Consider the following 20,003-nt stretch of genomic DNA (forward strand, 5'->3'; position numbering starts at 1 on the left):
TATTGGAGAGAAAAGGCTGTACTCCTAGTAGTTTCAGGAGTATAAATTAATTCCACCACAGCGGTTAGGTAGTTGAAGCAGAGAAGAGTAAGAAAAGTCAAAGCATAACATGCTAGGCAAAGCTCTAAGAACACAGCTGTGGTCAGCTCTTTTTGTGCCTTGAGTACTAAACACCATCACACCTCCTGACTATACGTTTTTGAATGACTACATCAGAATGGGCTACAAGTCCAATGCACTATCCACTGTGTCACAAAACTGGCTCCTTCTGATTATATTTTAAATCTAAATACAAATTAAGAGGTTTTGCACAGCTTTACTGAAGTGTAATTAAATTTGTTGCAGCAGAACACCTGTCTGAGAGTAAAGTTAACTCCTTGAACACAATTAGATTATTTCATTAGAGAAAGTATCCAGAAAAAAATGCCTATCCATGTTAACGATTAGGACCAGGTCCACAAAGACCCTGAGGACACCAAAAACAGCAAGGACGGCCTGAAATGACTTAAAAATGACATCCTCTGTGAGATGATATCAAAGGAATTACTGTTAACTTGGTTAGATTCATGGTGGCATTTGCATTATGCAAGAAAATGGCCATATTTTTGGAAATGCATACTTGAGAGTATGTAGGATTAAAATGACAGATGTTTGGAATTTACCTTAAAACACAATAGCAAGAAAAAACAAAATGGGATAGATGAAGAAAAGGTACCAAAGCCCTAAAATTATTAAATCTGAGGGATGAATATATTGAAACGGGGTCACTATATTATTCTATCTATGTTTAAAATTGTTCATAGTGAAAAAGAACAGCAGGACTCTCCACACAGGCATGTTCTCTTATAGGAGTGCCAGGTTAACACTCCAGCCTTTGGTGGAGCCACTCTTCCCTTCAATTCCAATGTTCCAAACCAGAACCCTGGGAGAGAGACCAAGTCACTTTCACACTTAGAGGCCATACCCAGCCTCACCCCAGTGATGCCTTCCATGTGTTCCATTTATTTTCGTGTGTGTTCATTTCCTGTATGAGAGAGTGGTAAGACCTTCTGAAGGTAGGGACTATATTTGAACTCCCCATCTCCACTAATAGTGCTTTGTACACAGCTACTTTCTAAATGTATGTTGCTAAATTTTAAAAAGTCAGAATGTATAGCAATGTGCAGACACATTCATGACTACTACTTACAATTAGCCCCTTTTCTCCTTTAGGGTCCCCTCTTAGCATAGCCTGATTCGGAGGTAGCAGGGATGAGAGAATAGGGCTATTCCACCCTAACTGAAAATAGATAGTATTTTGGTGAGACACCGAAAACCAGGAAAAATAGTGTATTTAACAGAAATAGGGCCAGGCATGGTGGCTCACACCCGTAATCCCAGCACTTTGGGAGGCTGAGGCCGGCAGATAGCCTGAGGCCAGGAGTTGGAGACCAGCCTGCCCAACATGGTGAAACTCTGTCTCTACCGAAAATACAAAAATTAGCCAGGCGTGGTGGCATGTGCCCGTAACCCCAGCTACTCAGGAGGCTGAGGCAGGAAAATCTCTGGAACCTGGGAGGCAGAGGTTACAGTGAGCCAAGGTGGTGCCACTGTACTCCAGCCTGGGTGACAGAGCGAGATTCTGTCAGAAAGAGAAGAGAAGAGGGGCGACAGAGCGAGATTCTGTCAGGAAGAGAAGAGAGGAGGGGAGGCGGAGGGGCTGTGATTATATCTCCATGATTAAAAGTGCCTAAATTCAGAAAATGCCTAAGAAGTACTTTTTTTTTTTTTTGAGACAAGAGTCTTACTCTGTCACCCAGGCTGGAGTGCAGTGGTACCATCTTGGCTCATTGCAACCCCTGCCTCCCAGTACAAGTGATTCTCCTGCCTCAGCCTCCCGAATAGCTGGGATTACAGGTGCCCACCACCACGTCCAGCTAATTTTTGTATTTTTAGTAGAGATGGGGGTCTCACCATGTTGGCCAGTCTGGTCTCGAACTCCTGACCTCAAGTGATCCACCCACCTTGGCCTCTCAAAGTACAGGGATTACAGGCGTGAGCCACCACACCCGGCCTTTTTCCTTTTTTTCTTTTTTTTTGGAGACAAGAGTCCGGCTCTGTCACCCAGGCTGGAGTACAGGACACGATCTTGGCTCACTGCAACCTCTGCCTCCTGGGTTCAGGTGATTCTTGTGCCTCAACCTCCCTAGTAGCTGGGATTACAGGCATATGCCACCATGTCCGGCTAATTTTTGTATTTTTAGTAGACACGGGGTTTCATCATGTTGCACAGGCTGGTCTTGAGCCCCTGACCTCAAGTGATCCACCCACCTCGGCCTCCCAAAGTGCTGGGATTATAGGTGTGAGCCCCTGCACCCAGCCAGAAATACCTTAAAATTAACACTACACAGATTCTTTAAAATCTCCACAAATTATTTCAATTCTACACTCTGGTTTGACTGATACCTGCTCAGTGAAGACCATTAGGAGGTCTGGACTTACTCATTCTTGAGGCTTAAATAAAACTGACACGGGATCACTAATAATAATCACGTATCTCTACTTAGTATTAGGACCAAATGAGGAATTTCTACAGTTAAGAAAACATAGATGAGAAAATCTAAGAGGAGTTGCAGAACATAGAAGTTCTCAGTAAAATGTATGAAAGACTATTTGATTTGGGGAGAAAAAAGCTTACCATTATTATTTATTAAATTAGGTGTTTGTGGTTTTAATTAACCCACCTAAACAGTATTCATGAAGAAAAGAAACAACTGAAAATATTTTGTAAAAGGAAATGCCTGTTTCCTCAGATTTGATTTCAAACTGCTATGAATTATCTAAAACATTTTTTTTTTTTTTTTTTTGTGAGACGGAGTCTCGCTCTGTCGCCCGGGCTGGAGTGCAGTGGCCGGATCTCAGCTCACTGCAAGCTCCGCCTCCCGGGTTTACGCCATTCTCCTGCCTCAGCCTCCCGAGTAGCTGGGACTACAGACGCCCACCACCTCGCCCGGCTAGCTTTTTGTATTTTTCAGTAGAGACGGGGTTTCACCGTGTTAGCCAGGATGGTCTCGATCTCCTGACCTCGTGATCCGCCCGTCTCGGCCTCCCAAAGTGCTGGGATTACAGGCTTGAGCCACCGCGCCCAGCCTAAAACATTATTTTTTAATGAATAAGTAGACAACTGTCAATACCTACTAGGTACCTAGGATCACATACAGAACGAATACAAGGAGAGCTGCTGCTCCTAGAGAAGGTCACAACCAAGGCTGCCATTGAAGGCAAAACACAGACTGAAGGAATACAGCAGATGCACTTGCCCTACTGAGTGCTTATGATCTAACAGTGGTATTAACAGACCATCAGGTGGCATTCTGCAGCACTGTGTGATGGACACTAGATTCAGGGGGTTTAATTATTTTTAAACCAATCTATAGAAGCTGCTATAGTGTTTCTATGAAACTGCTCAAAGTTCTCATATTTTATGTTTATACAGGAAACAATTCCCAGATGAATTTTATTCTTTCTTCTATCTCTGGGCTTTGGACACATATGCCCCTGCAGTAAGTCCTTTGCTTCAACTATAACCTAGTGTTCTACTATGATGGAACAGGGCAAGAGTTGCACAGCAATGCTAGGAATAACAGATCTTTTAAAGGCACCCAGACAAGACGCAAAAGAAAAAAAATGAAAATTTGTATTACTACTTGGTCTCAAAATTTACTAGCCCAAAACTTATTATTTCAAATCTCCATCATATATTATCTCTTCATTATCAATTGTCTCATATCATTAAAACTGTTTATTTATCAAGGTCTCGCAATGTGTCCATCTAGAACATTAAAAAGCTTGCAAACTCAGGCCAGACAATCATGGCTCATGCCTGTAATCCCAACACTCTGGGAGGTGGAGGATGGCTTGAGCCCAGGAGTTTGAGGCTGCAGTGAGCCATGATCGCATCACTGCACTCCAGCCTGGGTGACACAGTAAGACCTTGTCTGTAAAATAAAATTAAAAAAAAAAAAAAAAAGCTTCTTAGTTTACTTCTGAGGTAATTCTTGTCAATCCCTTTTTAAAAATTTTTCTAGGAATAATAAAGCCTGACAGTTTTATTGAGCTGTATCAGTAAATCCAAAACCAACTAGCAGTTCATACAAAAAAGAGGGTTCTGGCCGGGCATGATGGCTCACACCTGTAATCGCAGCACTTTGGGAGACCAAGGCGGGCGGATCACTTGAGGTAAGGAATTCAAGACCAGCCTGGCCAACATGGTGAAACCCCATCTCTACCAAAAATACAAAAATTAGGCCAAGCACTGTGGCTCACATACTCTGGGAAGCTGAGGCGGGCAGATCACCTCAGGTCAGGAATTCAAGACTAGACTGGCCAACATGGTGAAACCCTGCTTCTACTAAAAATACAAAAATTAGCCAGGCATGGTAGTCCACGTCTGTAATCCCAGCTACATGGGAGGCTGAGGCAGGAGAATCGCTTGAACCCAGGAGGCAGAAATCATGCCATTGCATTCTAGCCTGGGCAAAAGAGTGAAACTCCGTCTCAAAAACAAAATGAAAATACAAAAATTAACCCGGAGTGGTGGTGCGCTCCTGTAATCCCAGCTACTCAGAAGGCTTGAGGCAGGAGAATCGCTTGAACTCAGGAGGTTGCAGTGAGCAAGATGGCGCCACTGCCCTCCAGCCTGTGCCACAGAGTGAGACTCCATCTCAAAAAAAAAAAACAGAGGGCACTCAACAAAAAAAGATCCACAAGGATATATTAATTCTGAAAGGCTCAAAGTACTAGTGCATTGTTGTTTTCTTAAAGAGATAGATGGTATCTTGTTCAGCTGCCCAACCTTGAGTGCAGTGGCACAATCATAGCTCACTGCAGCCTCAAACTCCTGAGCTCAAGAGATCCTCCCACCTCAGCCTTCTGAGTAGTTAGAACTACAGGTGCACACCACCACACGTGGCTTACTATTCTTTAATAAAAAATAATGGCAATTTGATAAACAACCAAAAACAAACATTCTAACCCTCTTAAATATCTAACATTCTCTTCTCACTGTCTTTTGATTAATTTGGTCTTTCAAAAAAAGCAAAACCACCAATGCTTTTTTTGTTTGTTTTTTGAGACAGAGTCTCGCTCTGTCGCTCAGTCTTGAGTGCAGTGGCGCAATCTTGGCTCACTGCAAATTCCACCTCCCGGGTTCATGCCATTCTCCTGCCTCTGCCCCCCAAGTAGTCCCACCACCACACCCGGCTACATTTTACATTTTTAGTAGAGACAGGGTTTCACCATGTTAGCCAGGATGGTCTTGATCTCCTGCCTCGTGATCCACCCACCTCGGCCTCTCAAAGTACTGGGATTACAGGCGTGAGCCACTGCACCCGGCCTCCAATGCTATATTTTTAAAATTTTGTTTATTTTTATATAACCCTCTCTGCTTCTGGAACCACTGAAACTTTTACATGGCTTTTCTATCTTAAGAACCCAAAGAATGCAAAGCACTGCTGTCTGCTCATTTTGGGGTACAATCTTAGTGTTAATCACAATGTATCATTTATTAATAATGTAAACAAAACCATACATCATCTTGTTCCTGCAGAATGTGATACATACCAATAATAAACCATAGCTAGGGCAGAACCAGTAGGATAAAACCCAGAGGACTATTACTAAACAAGTGGCTAAATCAAAACTCATAACCATTTGCTTTATAATTACTACCCCAGTAGCTATGATTTCAAGAAGTGACCGTATTTGAAATAACTACCTCCACAGGTTTCACCTGCCTAAAGATATCCTGTACAATTTACGTTTGAATTCCCCATGATCCTAACACGGGACACTGTGCAGACACTTGTTTACTCCACTGAACAGCAGCTAGCCACCACCAAGCATAAAATATCTGACTATTCCACATACAGAACTGCATATTTAAGGTCAAATTATATATCCCATGCAAATTATCATTTACACCCTCATGAAGAACAGGATTGCAAAGATCCTTATCAAAATATTAGCATATCAATCCAGCAACATAAAGGAGATAATACAATGTCATCAAGAGGTTTTTACCCCTGAAATGTAAAGTTAGTCTAACATTCAAAAATCAGTCCATGTAACTCACCATATTAAAAGAACAAAGGAGAAAAACAATATGACCATTATGAAGATGCTCAAAAAGCATCTGAAAAAAATTCAACACCCATAATAAAACAACAATCAAAATGAAACAAATGACAAAAATAAAAAAATAATAATGAAAAGAAAAAATTCAACACCTACTCATGATAAAAATTCTCAGCTTCTCAGCCAAACTGGAACATAGGCTGAGCGCAATGGCTCACACTTCCAATTCCAAAACTTTCTGAGGCTGAAGCAGGAGGACTGCCTGAGGCCAGAAGTTCAAGATAAGCCTGGTCAACATAGTGATATCCTGTCTCTACAAAAAGGTAAAAAAAAATTAGCCAGGTGTGGTGGCACATACCTGTAGTCCCAGCTACTTGGAAAGCTGAGGTGGGAGAATCACCTGAGCTCAGGAGGTCAAGGCTGCAGTGAATCATGATTGTGCCACTGCACTCCAACCTGGGTTAAAGCAAGACCCTGTCTCTAAAAAAACAAAAAAAAAATTTTTAACCCAAATTAGAACATAAGGAAACTGCCTCAACCTATAAAGGGTATCTTTGGTAAAATAGTGAGCATGTTAGCTTTAAATCAAGAAGAAAACAAAGATATCCACTCCCACTACTTCTATTCAACATTTTACTGGAATTCCCAGCTATTGCCCTAAGGCAAGGAAGGAAAAAAGAAAAAAAAGAAAAAAAAAAGGCCAGCAAGGTGGCTCACGCCTGTAATCCCAGCACTTTGGGAGGCTGAGGTGGGTGGATCACAAGGTCAGGAGATCGAGACCATCCTGGCTAACACGGTGAACCCCCATCTCTATAAAAATACAAAAAATTAGTCGGGTGTGGTGGCGGACGCCTGCAGTCCTAGCTACTCGGGAAGCTGATGCAAGAGAATGGCGTGAAGCTGGGAGGCAGAGCTTGCAGTGAGCCAAGATGGTGCCACTGCACTCCAGCATGGGCAACGAGCGAGACTCTGTCTCAAAAAAAGAAAAAAAAAGAAAAAGAAAAAGAAAGGTGAGTAGATTGAAAAGGAAATAAAACTGTCTCTACCTGAATATCACAAGATTGTTTACATAGAAAATTCTAAATATGCAAATAAAAAAAAACCTAGAATAATTAGAAACTTACAGAATACAAGATCAATATACAAAACTCAGTTATGTCTATATACTAGCAGCAAACAACTGGACAGTGAAATTCTATATAGCATCCAGAAAACCCCCAAATACTAGAAATAGACTAACAAGACATGTAAGATGCACACACTAAAAATTACGAAAACACTGTCGAGAAAAACTAAAGGAGACCTTAAAAATGGAGATATGGGCCAGGCGCAGTAGCTCATGCCTGCAATCTCAGCACTTTGGGAGGCCGAGGTGGGTGGATCACCTGAGGTCAGGAGTTCGAGACCAGCCTGCCTAACATGGGGAAACCCCGTCTCTATTAAAAATACAAAAAATCAGCCGGGGTGGTGGCAGGTGCCTGTAGTCCCAGCTCCTTAGGAGGCTGGAGCAGGAGAATTGCTTGAACCTGGGAGGCAGAAGTTGTAGTGACCCGAGATCACAACACTACACTCCAGCCTGGGCAGCAATAGCAAAACTCCATCTCAAACAAATGAACAAGAAAACAAACAACAATAACAAAAAACAGAGATATGCAATGTCTGTATAACAGAAGATTCAATAATGTTAAGGTGTCGATTCTCCACAAATTGATCTACAGAGTCAATGTAATTCCAATAGTAATTCCAGGCCGGGTGCAGTGGCTCATACCTGTAATCCCAAAACTTTGGGAGACCGAGGTGGGTGGATCACAAAGTCAAGACCATCCTGGCCAACGTGATGAAACCCCATCTCTACTAAAAATACAAGAATTAGCTGGGTGTGGTGGCGCGTGCCTGTAGTCCCAGCTGTTAGGGAGGCTGAGGCAGGAGAATCGCTGGAACCCAGGAGGCAGAGGTTGCAGAGAGCCGAGATCACGCCACTGCACTCCAGCCTGGCAGCAGAGCAAGACTTCGTCTCAAAAAAAAAAAGCAACATAATTCCATTGGGCTTTTCTGTAGAATAAGATGACTCTAAAATGTATAATAAAATGCAAAGAACACAGAATATTCAAAGCAATCTTAAAATAAAATGACCAAAGCTGGAGGACTTACACATTACCTGACTTCAAAACTTACTACAAAGCTACAGTAATCAAAACAGGGTGATACTGGCAAAGGATAGACGAAGAGATCAATGGGACAGAGAAAGAAAGCCCAGAAATGAATTCACACCTATATGTCACTTGATTTTCAAGAAAAGTGCCAAAGCAATCTCATAGGGGAAGATCTTTTCAACAAATGGTGCTAAAATAACTGGATATCAAAAGGATAAAAATCAATCTCAACTCCCCATCTCATATCATACACACCTATTAATTCAAAATCACACCTATTAATTCAAAATGGATCACAGAACTAAATGTAAAAACTAAACCTAAAAAACTTCCAAAATGGAACATACGAGAAAGTCCTTATGACTTGGGGATAAATAAAGGTTTCTGGCCAGGCACAGTAGCTAACACCTGGTAAGTCCAGTACTTTGGGAGGCTGAGGCAGCAGGATCGCTTGAGGACAGGAGTTCAAGACCAGCCTGGTCAATATAGCAAGACCTTGACTCTAAAAAAAAAATTAGAGTTTTTTTAAATTTTACTTTTTTTTTTTTTTTTGAGACTGCGTTTCGCTCTTGTTGCCCAGGCTGGAGTGCGATGGTGTGATCTTGTCTCACCGCAACCTCCGCCTCCCGGCTCAAGCAATTCTTCTGCCTCAGCCTCCCGAGTAGCTGATATTACAGGCATGCGTCACCACCACACCCAGCTAATTTTGTATTTTTAGTAGAGACGGAGTTTCTCCATGTTGGTCAGGTTGGTCTCGATCTCCTGACCTCAGATGATCCGCCCGCCTCAGCCTCCCAAAGTGCTGGGATTACAGGTGTGAGCCACCATGCCTGGCCCCAAATTAGTTAATTTTTTAAAAAGAGGAAAGGTTTTTTTTAGAAAGGTCACAGAATACAATAACCATTTTAAAAATGCCAAATTTTATTTCATCAAAATTTAAAACGTCTGCTTGCCTAAAAACTTTGTTAACAAGATGAGCAGGAAAGCCACAGATTGGGAGAGATTTCTTACGAAACATTCACATGACAAAGGTCTGATACGTAGGACAAACAAAGACCTCCTGCAACTCATAACAAAGACAACTCAATTTTTTTAAATGCTCGAAAAATTTGAACAAACATTCACAAATGAAGATGCACAAATGGCCAAAAAGTACATAAAAACGTTCAACATCATTCGTCATCAGGGAAACGCAAACTAAAAATCACAGTGAGGTATCACTAAATACCCACCAAAATAACTAAAACACTGACAACACAAATGTTAGCAAAAATGTAAAGTAACTGGAACTCTCATATATTAGTAATATTTTGGAAAAAGGTCTAGCAGTTTCTTATAAAACTAAACATATACCTACGTATATGATTCAGAAATTCCACCTCTAGATGTTTACCTGAGAACTGAAAACAAATGCTCACAAAACTGGTACAAAAATGTTCATAGAAGTTTATTCAAAATAGCCAAAAATTGAAAAGAACCCAGGTGTTTATCAATAGGAGAACGGATAAACAAACTAAGAAGATATAGTCAGAAGACAGAATAGTACCAACAATAAAAAGGAACAAATTATTGATGCATACAGCAACACAGAGGAACCTCAAAAACATTACGCTGGCAGGTGTGGTGACTCACACTTGTAGTCCCAGCACTTTGGGAGGTTAAGGTGGGAGGATCACTTGAACCCCAGAGTTCAAGACCAGCCTAGACAACAAAGTGAGATCCTGTCTCTACAAAAAAATTTAAAAATTAGCCAAACGTGGTGGCATGCACCTGTAGTCCCAGCTACTTGGGAGGTTGAGGCAGGAGAACAGATTGAGCCTGGGAGGTCAAGGCTGCAGCAAGCTATGATTGTGCCACTGTACACCACCTTGGGCAACCAAACAACATCCTGTCTCAAAAACAAAAAAATTATGCTAAATGAAAGATGCCTTGCTCAAACGAGTACATACTACGTTTCCATTTATGTGTTCCACTTGCATGAAATAGGCAAAACTATGATAGAAACAAAATCACGGCTGGGCATGGTGGCTCACGCCTGTAATCCTGGCACTTTAAGAGGTGGAGGCAGGTGGATCACAAGGTCAGGAGACTGAGACCATCCTGGCTAACACGGTGAAAACCCGTCTCTACTAAAAATACAAAAACAAAATTAGCCAGGCATGGTGGCGTGCGCCTGTAGTCCTAGCTACTCGGGAAGTTGCAGTGGGAGAATGGCATGAACCCGGGAGGTGGAGCTTACAGTGAGCCAAGATCGCGCCACTGCACTCCAGCCTGGGCGATAGAGCGAGACTTCGTCTCAAAAAAAAAAAAAAAGAAAGACATAAAATCACAACAGTGGTTGTCTAAGATGGAAGAACCAAGAGGCATGAAAACTTTCTGGGAGAGGTAATGTTCTCTGTTTTGATAAAGGTTTAAGTTATTCAAGTGTATGCATTTGTCAAAACTCATAAAATGGTAACCCTCAACTTGTGAATTTCATTGTATATAAATTTTACACCCTTCCCCAAAAAGTATAAATATTGAACTCTAGTTAATGTTATATAAGCAGAAATATTCAGAAGTATACTGATGTCTACAACATACTTTGAAGTGAGGCAAAAATTAAGATGGACTGGCCAGGCGCGGTGGCTAACACCTATAATCCCAGCACTTTGGGAGGCCAAGGCAGGTGGACCACGAGGTCAAGAGATCAAGACCATCCTGGCCAACACAGTGAAACCTTGTCTCTATTAAATATACAAAAATTAGCTGGGAGTGGTGGTGTATGCCCATAATCCCAGTGACTCGGGAGGCTGAGGCAGGAGAACTGCTTGAACCCAGGAGGCAGAGGTTGCATTGAGCCGAGACTGTGCCACTACACTCCAGCCTGGGTGACAGAACAAGACTCTAAAAAAAGGAAATTAAGATGGATTAATGAACAGATACAAGAATGGATAGATGGACATGTAGTTAAACAAATACCATAAATAATCACTATAGACTCTAGATGATATATATGTATATATTCACTGTTTAATTATTACAAGTTTTCTGTCCTTCTGAATACTTTCACAGTAAAATATTGGGGAAAAAAATTTTTTTTTTTTTTTTTTTGAGACGGAGTCTTGCTCTGTCGTCCAGGCTGGAGTGGCTTGATCTTGGCTCACTGCAAGCTCCGCCTCCCGGGTTCACGCCATTCTCCTGCCTCAGCCTCCCAAGTAGCTGGGACTACAGGCGCCCGCCACCACACCTGGCTAATTTTTTAATATTTTTAGTAGAGACGGGGTTTCACCGTGTTAGCCGGGATGGTCTCGATCTCCTGACCTTGTGATCCACCCGTCTCAGCCTCCCAAAGTGCTGGAATTACAGGTGTGAGCCACCGCACCTGGCTGGGAAAAAATTTTTTAATTATGAGTTATGGCCAAGCGTCTCTACTAAAAACACAAAAATTAGCCAGGCATGATGACTCACACCTGCAGTCCCAGCTACTCAGGAGGCTGAGGCACAAGAATCGCTTGAACCCAGGAGGTGGAGGTTGCAGTGAGCTGAGATCATGCCATTGCACTCCAGCCTGGGCAACAGAGTAAGATTCGATCTCAAAAAAAAAAAAAAATAAATAAATAAATAATGAGTTACTAAGTGGACAGTATATACCAGATTAGTAATAACATAGCTGATAGTACAACCATTAACTAAGTGACTACTATGTGTGAAACACTATGGTACATACTCATATATGTTATATCTAACCCCCAACGCAATCCTGCAAGGCAAGTAGTCTTAACCCCATTTTCCTGATGAGGCAACCAATTCAGAGACTAAGGAACTTATTAGAACTTCATACAGCTGTATGGCAGGACTCTAAACCCAGGTCTGACTCCAAAAGGGCTGCTCTTCCATTATACCACACTGCCTTAACAATTAACTCTAAGGATTGGGCCTATTTTTCTCACTGTTGCTCAGGCTAGCCTCAAATTCCTGGGCTAATGCAATCCTCCCACCTCAACCTCCCAAGTACCATTTTTTTTCTTGGATTTCAATAGAAGTTTGTGTTATTGACTTGTAGGCATAAGTGGGTTAATGGTAGGGACTTTGAAAATCCCTATCACTGTCATTCCATTGTGATAGTCTATAATAAGGCTGCTACTATTCTTGTCTCCTTTCAGCATTATAAGTGTTTTACAATACGAGAAAGGAATGCCACAATCATGACACAATTTTTTCAAACAAAATTCTTTACCTCATTTCTCGTTCTTCATGTTGAGCGATAAGGTTGCTATAAAAATTCTCCAGTGTCACTTTGGTCATTGTCACCCTTTCCTTTGTGTGGTTACTCATGGATGAGCAAGGTGTTGAGCCTGTCATTGCCATGGCTGCTAGAAACAAAGAAAAGAAGAGGTATTAAATTTGGAGTTAGAATCCACCCATTGTGAACTCTCCTACCTTATTGGTAGGAATGTAATCTGGTGCAAGTTTTCTGGAGGACAAATAGGTAATATGAAACAAAAGCCAGACAAAGAGAATACTTAGTGAAAATAAATATAAATTACTGCCCTATGACCCAGAAATCCCACCCCTAGGTATAAAGACTAGAGAAACCATCACATAGGCTTCTAAAGAGACATACACAGGATGTTCAGTACAGACAGGATGTTCACTATGCCTTAATTTGTGTTATGGGAAGTTGGAGGCACTTAAGTAAGAAAATAAAGAGCTGTGGCTGCACAGGAGATACCATGCAACAATCAGAAAACCAGAAGCAACTCTACCTGTACCTGTAAGTCACACAAATGTATCTTTTTTTTTTTTTCTTTTTGAGATGGAGTTTTGCTCTTGTTGCCCAGGTTGGAGTGCAATGCAATGATCTTGGCTCACCACCACAAGTGATTCTCCTACCTTAGCTTCCCGAATAGCTGGGATTATAGGCATGTGCCACCATGCCCAGCTAATTTTGTATTTTTAGTAGAGACGGGGTTTCTCCATGTTGGTCAGGCTGGTCTCAAACACCCGACCTCAGGTGATCCGCCTGCCTCGGCCTCCCAAAGTGCTGGGATTACAGGTATGAGCCACCGTGCCTGGCCCACACAAATATGCCTCCCTCCCTTCCTTTCTTTCTTTCTTTCAAGACGGAGTCTCGCTCTTTCGCCCAGGCTGGAGTGCAGTGGCATGATCTCTGCTCACTGCAACCTACACCTCTCAGGTTCACATCATTCTCCTGCCTCAGGATCCCCAGTAGCTGGGACTACAGGTGCCCACCATCACGTCCGGCTAATTTTTTGTATTTTTAGTAGAGACAGGGTTTCACCATGTTAGCCAGGATGGTCTCAATCTCCTGACCTCGTGATCTGCCCACCTCGGCCTCCCAATGTGCTGGAATTACAGGCGTGAGCCACCGCCTGTATTTCAAATATTTATATTTGAAAATATAATCAAAATGTTATTAGTGGCATACCTGTAGGTAGTGAAAATAAAAAATTTTATTCTTGCTTGTGCTTTTTCCATGTTTTTCTTTTTTTTTTTTTGAGATGTGGAGTCTCACTCTGTCACCCAGGCTAGAGTACAGTGATGCAATCTCAGCTCACTGCAACCTCTGCCTCCCGGGTTCAAGCGATTCTCATGTCTCAGCCTCCCAAGTAGCTAAGATTACAGGTACCAGCCAACGAGCCCAGCTAATTTTTTTGTTTGTTTTGTTTTGTATTTTCAGTAGAGACGGGGTTTCACCACACTGGTCAGGCTGGTCTCAAACTCTTGACCTCAAGTGATCCGCCCAACTTGGCCTCCCAAAGTGCTGGGATTGCAGGCGTGAACCACTGCACCCAGTCCATGTTTATCTGTATTTTCTTCCATGAGCATATACTGTTACCAATAACTTTTTATCCACAGTTAAAAGAAAAATCTATGATTAAAATGGTAATCTACTGATACATACATGCTCTGACACAGCCTTAAGGTATTTGATAAATGTTTGCCGTTTATTTGAATTTACAAGTTAAAATAAAGATGTACGTCTTGGCCAGGCACGGTGGCTCAAGCCTGTAATCCCAGCACTTTGGGAGGCCAAGACGGGCGGATCACGAGGTCAGGAGATCGAGACCATCCTGGCTAACACGATGAAACCCCGTCTCTACTAAAAGCTACAAAAAAAAACTAGCCGGGCGAGGTGGCGGCCGCCTGTAGTCCCAGCTACTTGGGAGGCTGAGGCAGGAGAATGGCATGAACCCGGGAGGCGGAGCTTGCAATGAGCTGAGATCAGGCCACAGCACTCCAGCCTGGGTCACAGAGTGAGACTTTGTCTCAAAAAAAAAAAAAAAAAAAAAAACAAAGATGTACGTCTTAAAGGGAGCAATATGACAAAAAAACCTGAATCACAATTCTAGTGGTAGAAGTAGCAATATCTTAAAAATGAGAGATCTTAACTTCCTCATTTTACACAAGAAAAAATGCCACCAATGGGTTTAGATAAGTTATAGAATATTTTTTTCCTAAATTTAAAATCTCGTTTTCAACCAGTTGTGTGGCACACGCCTGTAGTCCCAGCTACTCCAGAGGCTAAGGCAGAATTGCTTGAACCGGGAGGCAGAGGTTGCAGTGAGCCGAGATCACGCTACTGCCCTCCAGACTGGGCTACACAGGAAGACTCAGTCTCAAAAATAAATAATAAAATCAGCTGAGCACGGTGGCTCACACCTGAAATCCCAGCACTTTGGGAGGCCAAGGCAGGCGAATCACCTGAGGTCAGGAGTTGGAGACTAGCCTGACCAACACAGTGAAACACTGTCTCTATGAAAAATACAAAAATTAGCCGGGCATGGTGGCAGGCGCCTGTAATCCCAGCTACTCAGGAGGCTGAGGCAGGAGAATTGCTTGAACCCACGAGGCAGAGGTTACAGTAAGCCGAGATCATGCCACTGCACTCCACCTGTGCGACAGAGCGAGACTCTGTCTCAAAGAATAAATAAATAAATAAAATAAAATCTCATTTTCCTCCAGATATTTCAGTTAACCTGTATTATTACACTTGGCCAAACTGTTCACTAACATTGACTCACTCTAGCATTGGCAATAGAACTCAATTTTTTTTTTTTTTTTTTTTTTGAGATAGAGTCCCGCTCTGCCACCCAGGCTGGAGTGCAGTGGTGCAATCTCAGCTCACCGCGAGCTCTGCCTCCGAGGTTCACACCATTCTCCTGCCTCAGCCTCCCAAATAGCTGGGACTACAGGCGCCTGCCACAATGTCCAGCTAATTTTTTCTATTTTTCAGTAAAGACGGGGTTTCACCGTGTTAGCCAGGATGGTCTTGATCTCCTGACCTTGTGATCCGCCCACCTCCGCCTCCCAAAGTGCTGGGATTACAGGCGTGAGCCACCGCACCCAGCCAATAGTGCTCAATATTTTATTTTTACCATTCCTACCTCCCACATGATCTACTTCTCTGTCTCTTCATCCTAATATAAAGCTGAGTAAAAATTAGGAGAGGCTGAACACTGTGGTTCATGCCTGTAATCCAATCACTTTGGGATGGTGAGGTAGGGAGATCATTTGAGTCCAGGAGTTCAAGAGCCCAGGAGTTCAAGACCAGCCTGGGCAACATAGCAAGACCCTGTCTCTACCACCCCCTACAACCGTGGCAAAAAAGAATCATGAGAGACAAAGGGCCATTTTTCTTTCTTTTTTTTTTTTTTTGAGATGGAGTCTCGCTCTGTCACCCAGGCTAGAGTGCAGTGACACAATCTCGGTGCACTGCAACCTCCGCCTCCTGGGTTCCAGTGATTCTCCTGCCTCAGCATCCCAAGTAGCTGGGACTACTAGGACATGCCATCACCCCCAGCTAATTTTTAATAGAGATGGGGTTTCGATATGTTGGCCAGGCTGGTCTTGAACTCCTGACCTCAGATGATCCGCCTGCCTGGGCCTCCCAAAGTGCTGGGATTACGGGCATGAGACACCGCACCCGGCCAAGGACCATTTTCAAAGATAGTGCATTTTAAGAAAAGCTTTAAGGTTTTCCCCTTCATACTTAGTAGCTTTTTAAATTGTTTTGTGGATTACACTAAGGCTTATAAAACACTTGTTCAAAAAAGCCTTAAATTTATTTAAAAAGCAATTATTTAAAAAGATACTCAGACAAAAATCACATAAATAATCCCTTCAGAGCAGAGATTCAAAACCAAGGCTCTACTTGAGAGTCAAACATTTTGATTCATCATGTGCCAAAAAGATCAGTAAAAACAAATTTAAGACACTGTATTCAGAGCTACCTTACTGTAAAATATCACATTGTTTTCTATGGGGAAGTTTCAACTAATACCAAAGCAAACTCAAATGTTTTACAGTATCACTAAAGGATTAAAAAAAACAAAAACAAAAAAAAAAACCTCTGTTTGGTTTGTGAAGCTTGGGTGTGGTTCCTTATTTGTCAGCCTGTACCCCCTCCACCCACAATGAAAACCACACGCACTCTAAGTGTGTTTGGTGAAGAAATTTAAAAACCAGATCTAAAAATATGTCAAAAGCAAGTGAGAGTTTTGTATTTCCTTGTCTGAAAATTCCTGAAGAAATTACATATATGTAGTTATATTTTAACAACTGAAATTACTTCAACATAAAAATGTAACCATTTACCAGGGCACTGGTGCATGCCTGTAATCCCAGCACTTTGGGAGGGAGACGTAGGAGACTGCTTGAAACCAGTCTATGCAACATGGCAAAAACCTCGTCTCTACAAAAAAAATACAAAAAATTGGCCAGGTGTGGTAGCACACACCTGTAGTCCCAGCTACTCAGGAGGCTGAGGTGGGAGGATTGCTTGAGCTGGAGAGGCAGAGGTTTCAGTGAGTTCGGCTTGTGCCACCGCACTCCAGCCTGGGACAGAGCAAGAACCTGTCTTAAAAACAGCAACAACAACAACAACAAACAAAACACAACAATCTGCTAATATTTAACCCTAAGGCAAAAAGTGCCATCCATATAACAGGCAGTTAATAAATGTAAGTTGAACAAGTTAATGATTTTTAGTTGTCAACAAAGCTAAAGAATAAAGATGGCTGGACATGGTGGCTCATGCCTGTAATCCCAGCACTTTGGGAGGCCGAGGCAGGTGGATCACCTGAAGTCAGGAGTTGGAGATCAGCTTGGTCAACATGGTGAAAGCCTGTCTCTACTAACAATCCAAAAAAAAAAAGCCAGGCGTGGTGGCGGGCACCAGTAATCCCAGCTACTTGGGAGGCTGATGCAGGAGAATCGCTTGAACCCTGGAGGCAGAGGTTGCAGTGAGCCAAGATCACGCCACTGCACTCTAGTCTGGGTGGCAGAGTGAGAATCCGTTTCAAAAAAGAAAGAATAAAGACTACATTTACACTGATGGGTATATCAAAAATGTTTTGACTAATTTAAGTAGCTGGCATTACTACCTAAACTTTTAAAAAGATCAAATGGACATTAAATGAACTCAAAGATGCTCAAATATTAGACCAACAAATTCTTAAGCAGAGTGTTTTTCAACTTTTAGAGTTTCTAATAAAATGATAAAGATTGCACTCTCCTTCCCTTTGACCTTTCTTTAAACCCTCCTCCACTTCCTCTGTTGTAATATAAAAAATTTAACCTAATTCTAATATCCTTTAATCAAAAGATGTAATTAATATTGCTCTATAGCAATTCATAGGTTTACGGGGTCGGCCAACTTTTAAGACAGGACTATCCCTCAGGCTTTCCATAATTCAAGCCTTCCTGCCCTGACCTAGAAGCCATCTGAGGCCTTTGCCCTATTTGTTTCATTCTTCAGCTCTGCAAAATTAGGAAATAACAGGAGGCTGAGAAATTCTTCAAAGTTTTAAAAATTAACAAAAGGAATTGATCCTCATAAAAGTCAGACTAAGGCCTGCAAACTCAAAAGGAAGTCAAATGAAAAGCATTATGTGATTCAATCTATATGCTTATGCCTGGCTAACTGATTGACTTTACAATAGTACTCTATGATCACTATAAACAGCCCTCTCGCAACAATCTGGACTTTATTTCTTTGCGGCTGACAACCCATTATCTTTCATTTGGACGATTCAACATTGAAGCTAAGATTACTGCTTAAGCCGCATGTCTAATTTCTCCCACTGAACTGTAAATCCTACTGAACAGTAATCTCTACCTACACTAGAAAGCAAGCACCATGTCTTATACTTGTTTTAATGTTCGTCCCCCATTTCATGCATAGTGCCATGCACTTAGCACCTTAAGAAAGATTAACTAGGAAAAATACCCATTTTTGATGGCCATTCCTAGCGTGAAGTGTTTATGTGTGATGTTTATGTGTGACGGGGGATAGGGCTGGGACATGAAATGGTTTGCTATAGCGTTCTCTCCCCTTACGAGGAAGCTGGTATCTAACATTTAGGGTGGGGAGGAGAGTCTGTTACCGTGGTGGTGGTTGTTTTATGTTTAGGGAAACCAAATATACTGCCTGGCTAATTCAGAGGCAGGGTGTGTTGAAAGGGTGGAGACACTCAGGGTCTACTTCACTCCAACCCTCCTCGGTGCATTTCAAAAAGAACAAGTTCCTCTCCGTGTCTTTTAGTCGTTTCAGAGTGAACTGAGAGATCTGGTCTCTCTGCCGGCCGTTCTGCCCGCTTTCTGACACAGACTTTCCTCTAAGCCCTTATCGACTTTTTCCTTTCCTCTGGCTGTTGCTTTTCCACTCTCTTCTTAAGAAACTTCCCTGCCTTTTCCTGTGATTTTAAGCTTATCTGAAGCCCAGTATCTTAAGACTAACGGAGAAAGGAGCCGACTCAAAGATACCACACCCCAAGGGGGCTTTCGACATCTCTGCCTCAGACTACAGTTCACAGACCCCAGAAGAAGGAAAAGGAGATGAAAACTGGTGATGACCGAGATCCCTGAGGGACTGACTGGTGGCAGGGAGCAAAGGTGGCAACATGGAAAGGAGAGCCTGGCTCCCGCTCCAACTGCAGAAGGAGAAAGAGAAAGGACGGGGTGGAGAGGCTGGGACTGGGAAAATGTGGAGGGCCAACAAGGGGCATCTGGAGACCGGGGAAGAGGGCTGAGGACAGGGGAAGAGAGGGGACGAGAGGCTGAGAGGTTAGGGCTTGAAAGAGGGCGTCGGCGAGAAGGAGAAAGCCCGAGGAGTCGGCGGTTGGGGAAGGAGGAGATAAAGGAAGAACCCTGGGATGGAGTGAAGACGTCGGCAGCAAGCAACTCACCAGAGCCCCGGGAGAGGCAGGACTGGGGGCGGCGGAGAGCCGCAGACGCCCCTTCTGCCAGTAGTCTCGACGGGAAGGCTGGCGAAGCCCCGGCGGCGGCAGACAACGAGCCAAAGACGGGAGGGGACGCGTGAGGGTCTCTGAGACGGGGGCGACCGGCGGTTGCGGGTGAGGACAACAGGAAGCGTTCCAACTGCCGGAAAAGACGGGAGCGCTAAGGGGCCAAGGAAGCCCGGTTCCCCGCCGCGGAGTCGGGCTGGAGCGGCAACCCGGGGCCGAGACTACGCATGCGCGACTTCCCGGTGCGGCCGGGATTGAGGGACTGCGCGTGCGTGGCCCCGCCTTGCCCCTCCCTTCACCCCCTGCCCGGAGTTGGCGGGACCTGGGCGAGGCCAGATGTGTGAGTGTGGGGCGGTCGCGAAGTAGGCTGGGCTGAGGGGGAAGTTCCCTTGTTTTCTTTTATTTTACTTTTTACTTCGAAATAATTATGGACTCACAAGAAGTTGCAAAATTAATATATACAGGTTCCGTATACCGTCACCCA

At 43.1% G+C, this 20,003-nt stretch overlaps 1 protein-coding gene across 2 annotated transcripts in view; it reads right to left on the reverse strand.

Annotated features, from left to right (window-relative positions):
• STK38 (serine/threonine kinase 38) overlaps positions 1-19,748 on the reverse strand; it is a 54,878-nt gene extending 35,130 nt beyond the window's left edge. The window contains exons 1-2 of one of the 2 annotated variants that reach the window (XM_033216981.1): positions 19,460-19,748; positions 12,487-12,619 (exon numbers count right to left, since the gene is read on the reverse strand). In XM_033216981.1, coding sequence (XP_033072872.1) covers positions 12,487-12,617 — 131 coding nt within the window. In that variant the 5' untranslated portion in view covers positions 12,618-12,619; positions 19,460-19,748. Of the gene's footprint in view, positions 1-12,486; positions 12,623-19,459 lie in introns of both variants that reach the window. The other variant, XM_033216982.1, reaches the window with a different exon arrangement.
• Between the last annotated feature and the right edge of the window lie 255 nt (positions 19,749-20,003).

This window comes from Trachypithecus francoisi, unplaced genomic scaffold (genome assembly GCF_009764315.1).
Source record: "Trachypithecus francoisi isolate TF-2019V2 unplaced genomic scaffold, Tfra_2.0 Lachesis_group10, whole genome shotgun sequence".
Classification (NCBI taxonomy): Eukaryota; Metazoa; Chordata; class Mammalia; order Primates; family Cercopithecidae; genus Trachypithecus; species Trachypithecus francoisi.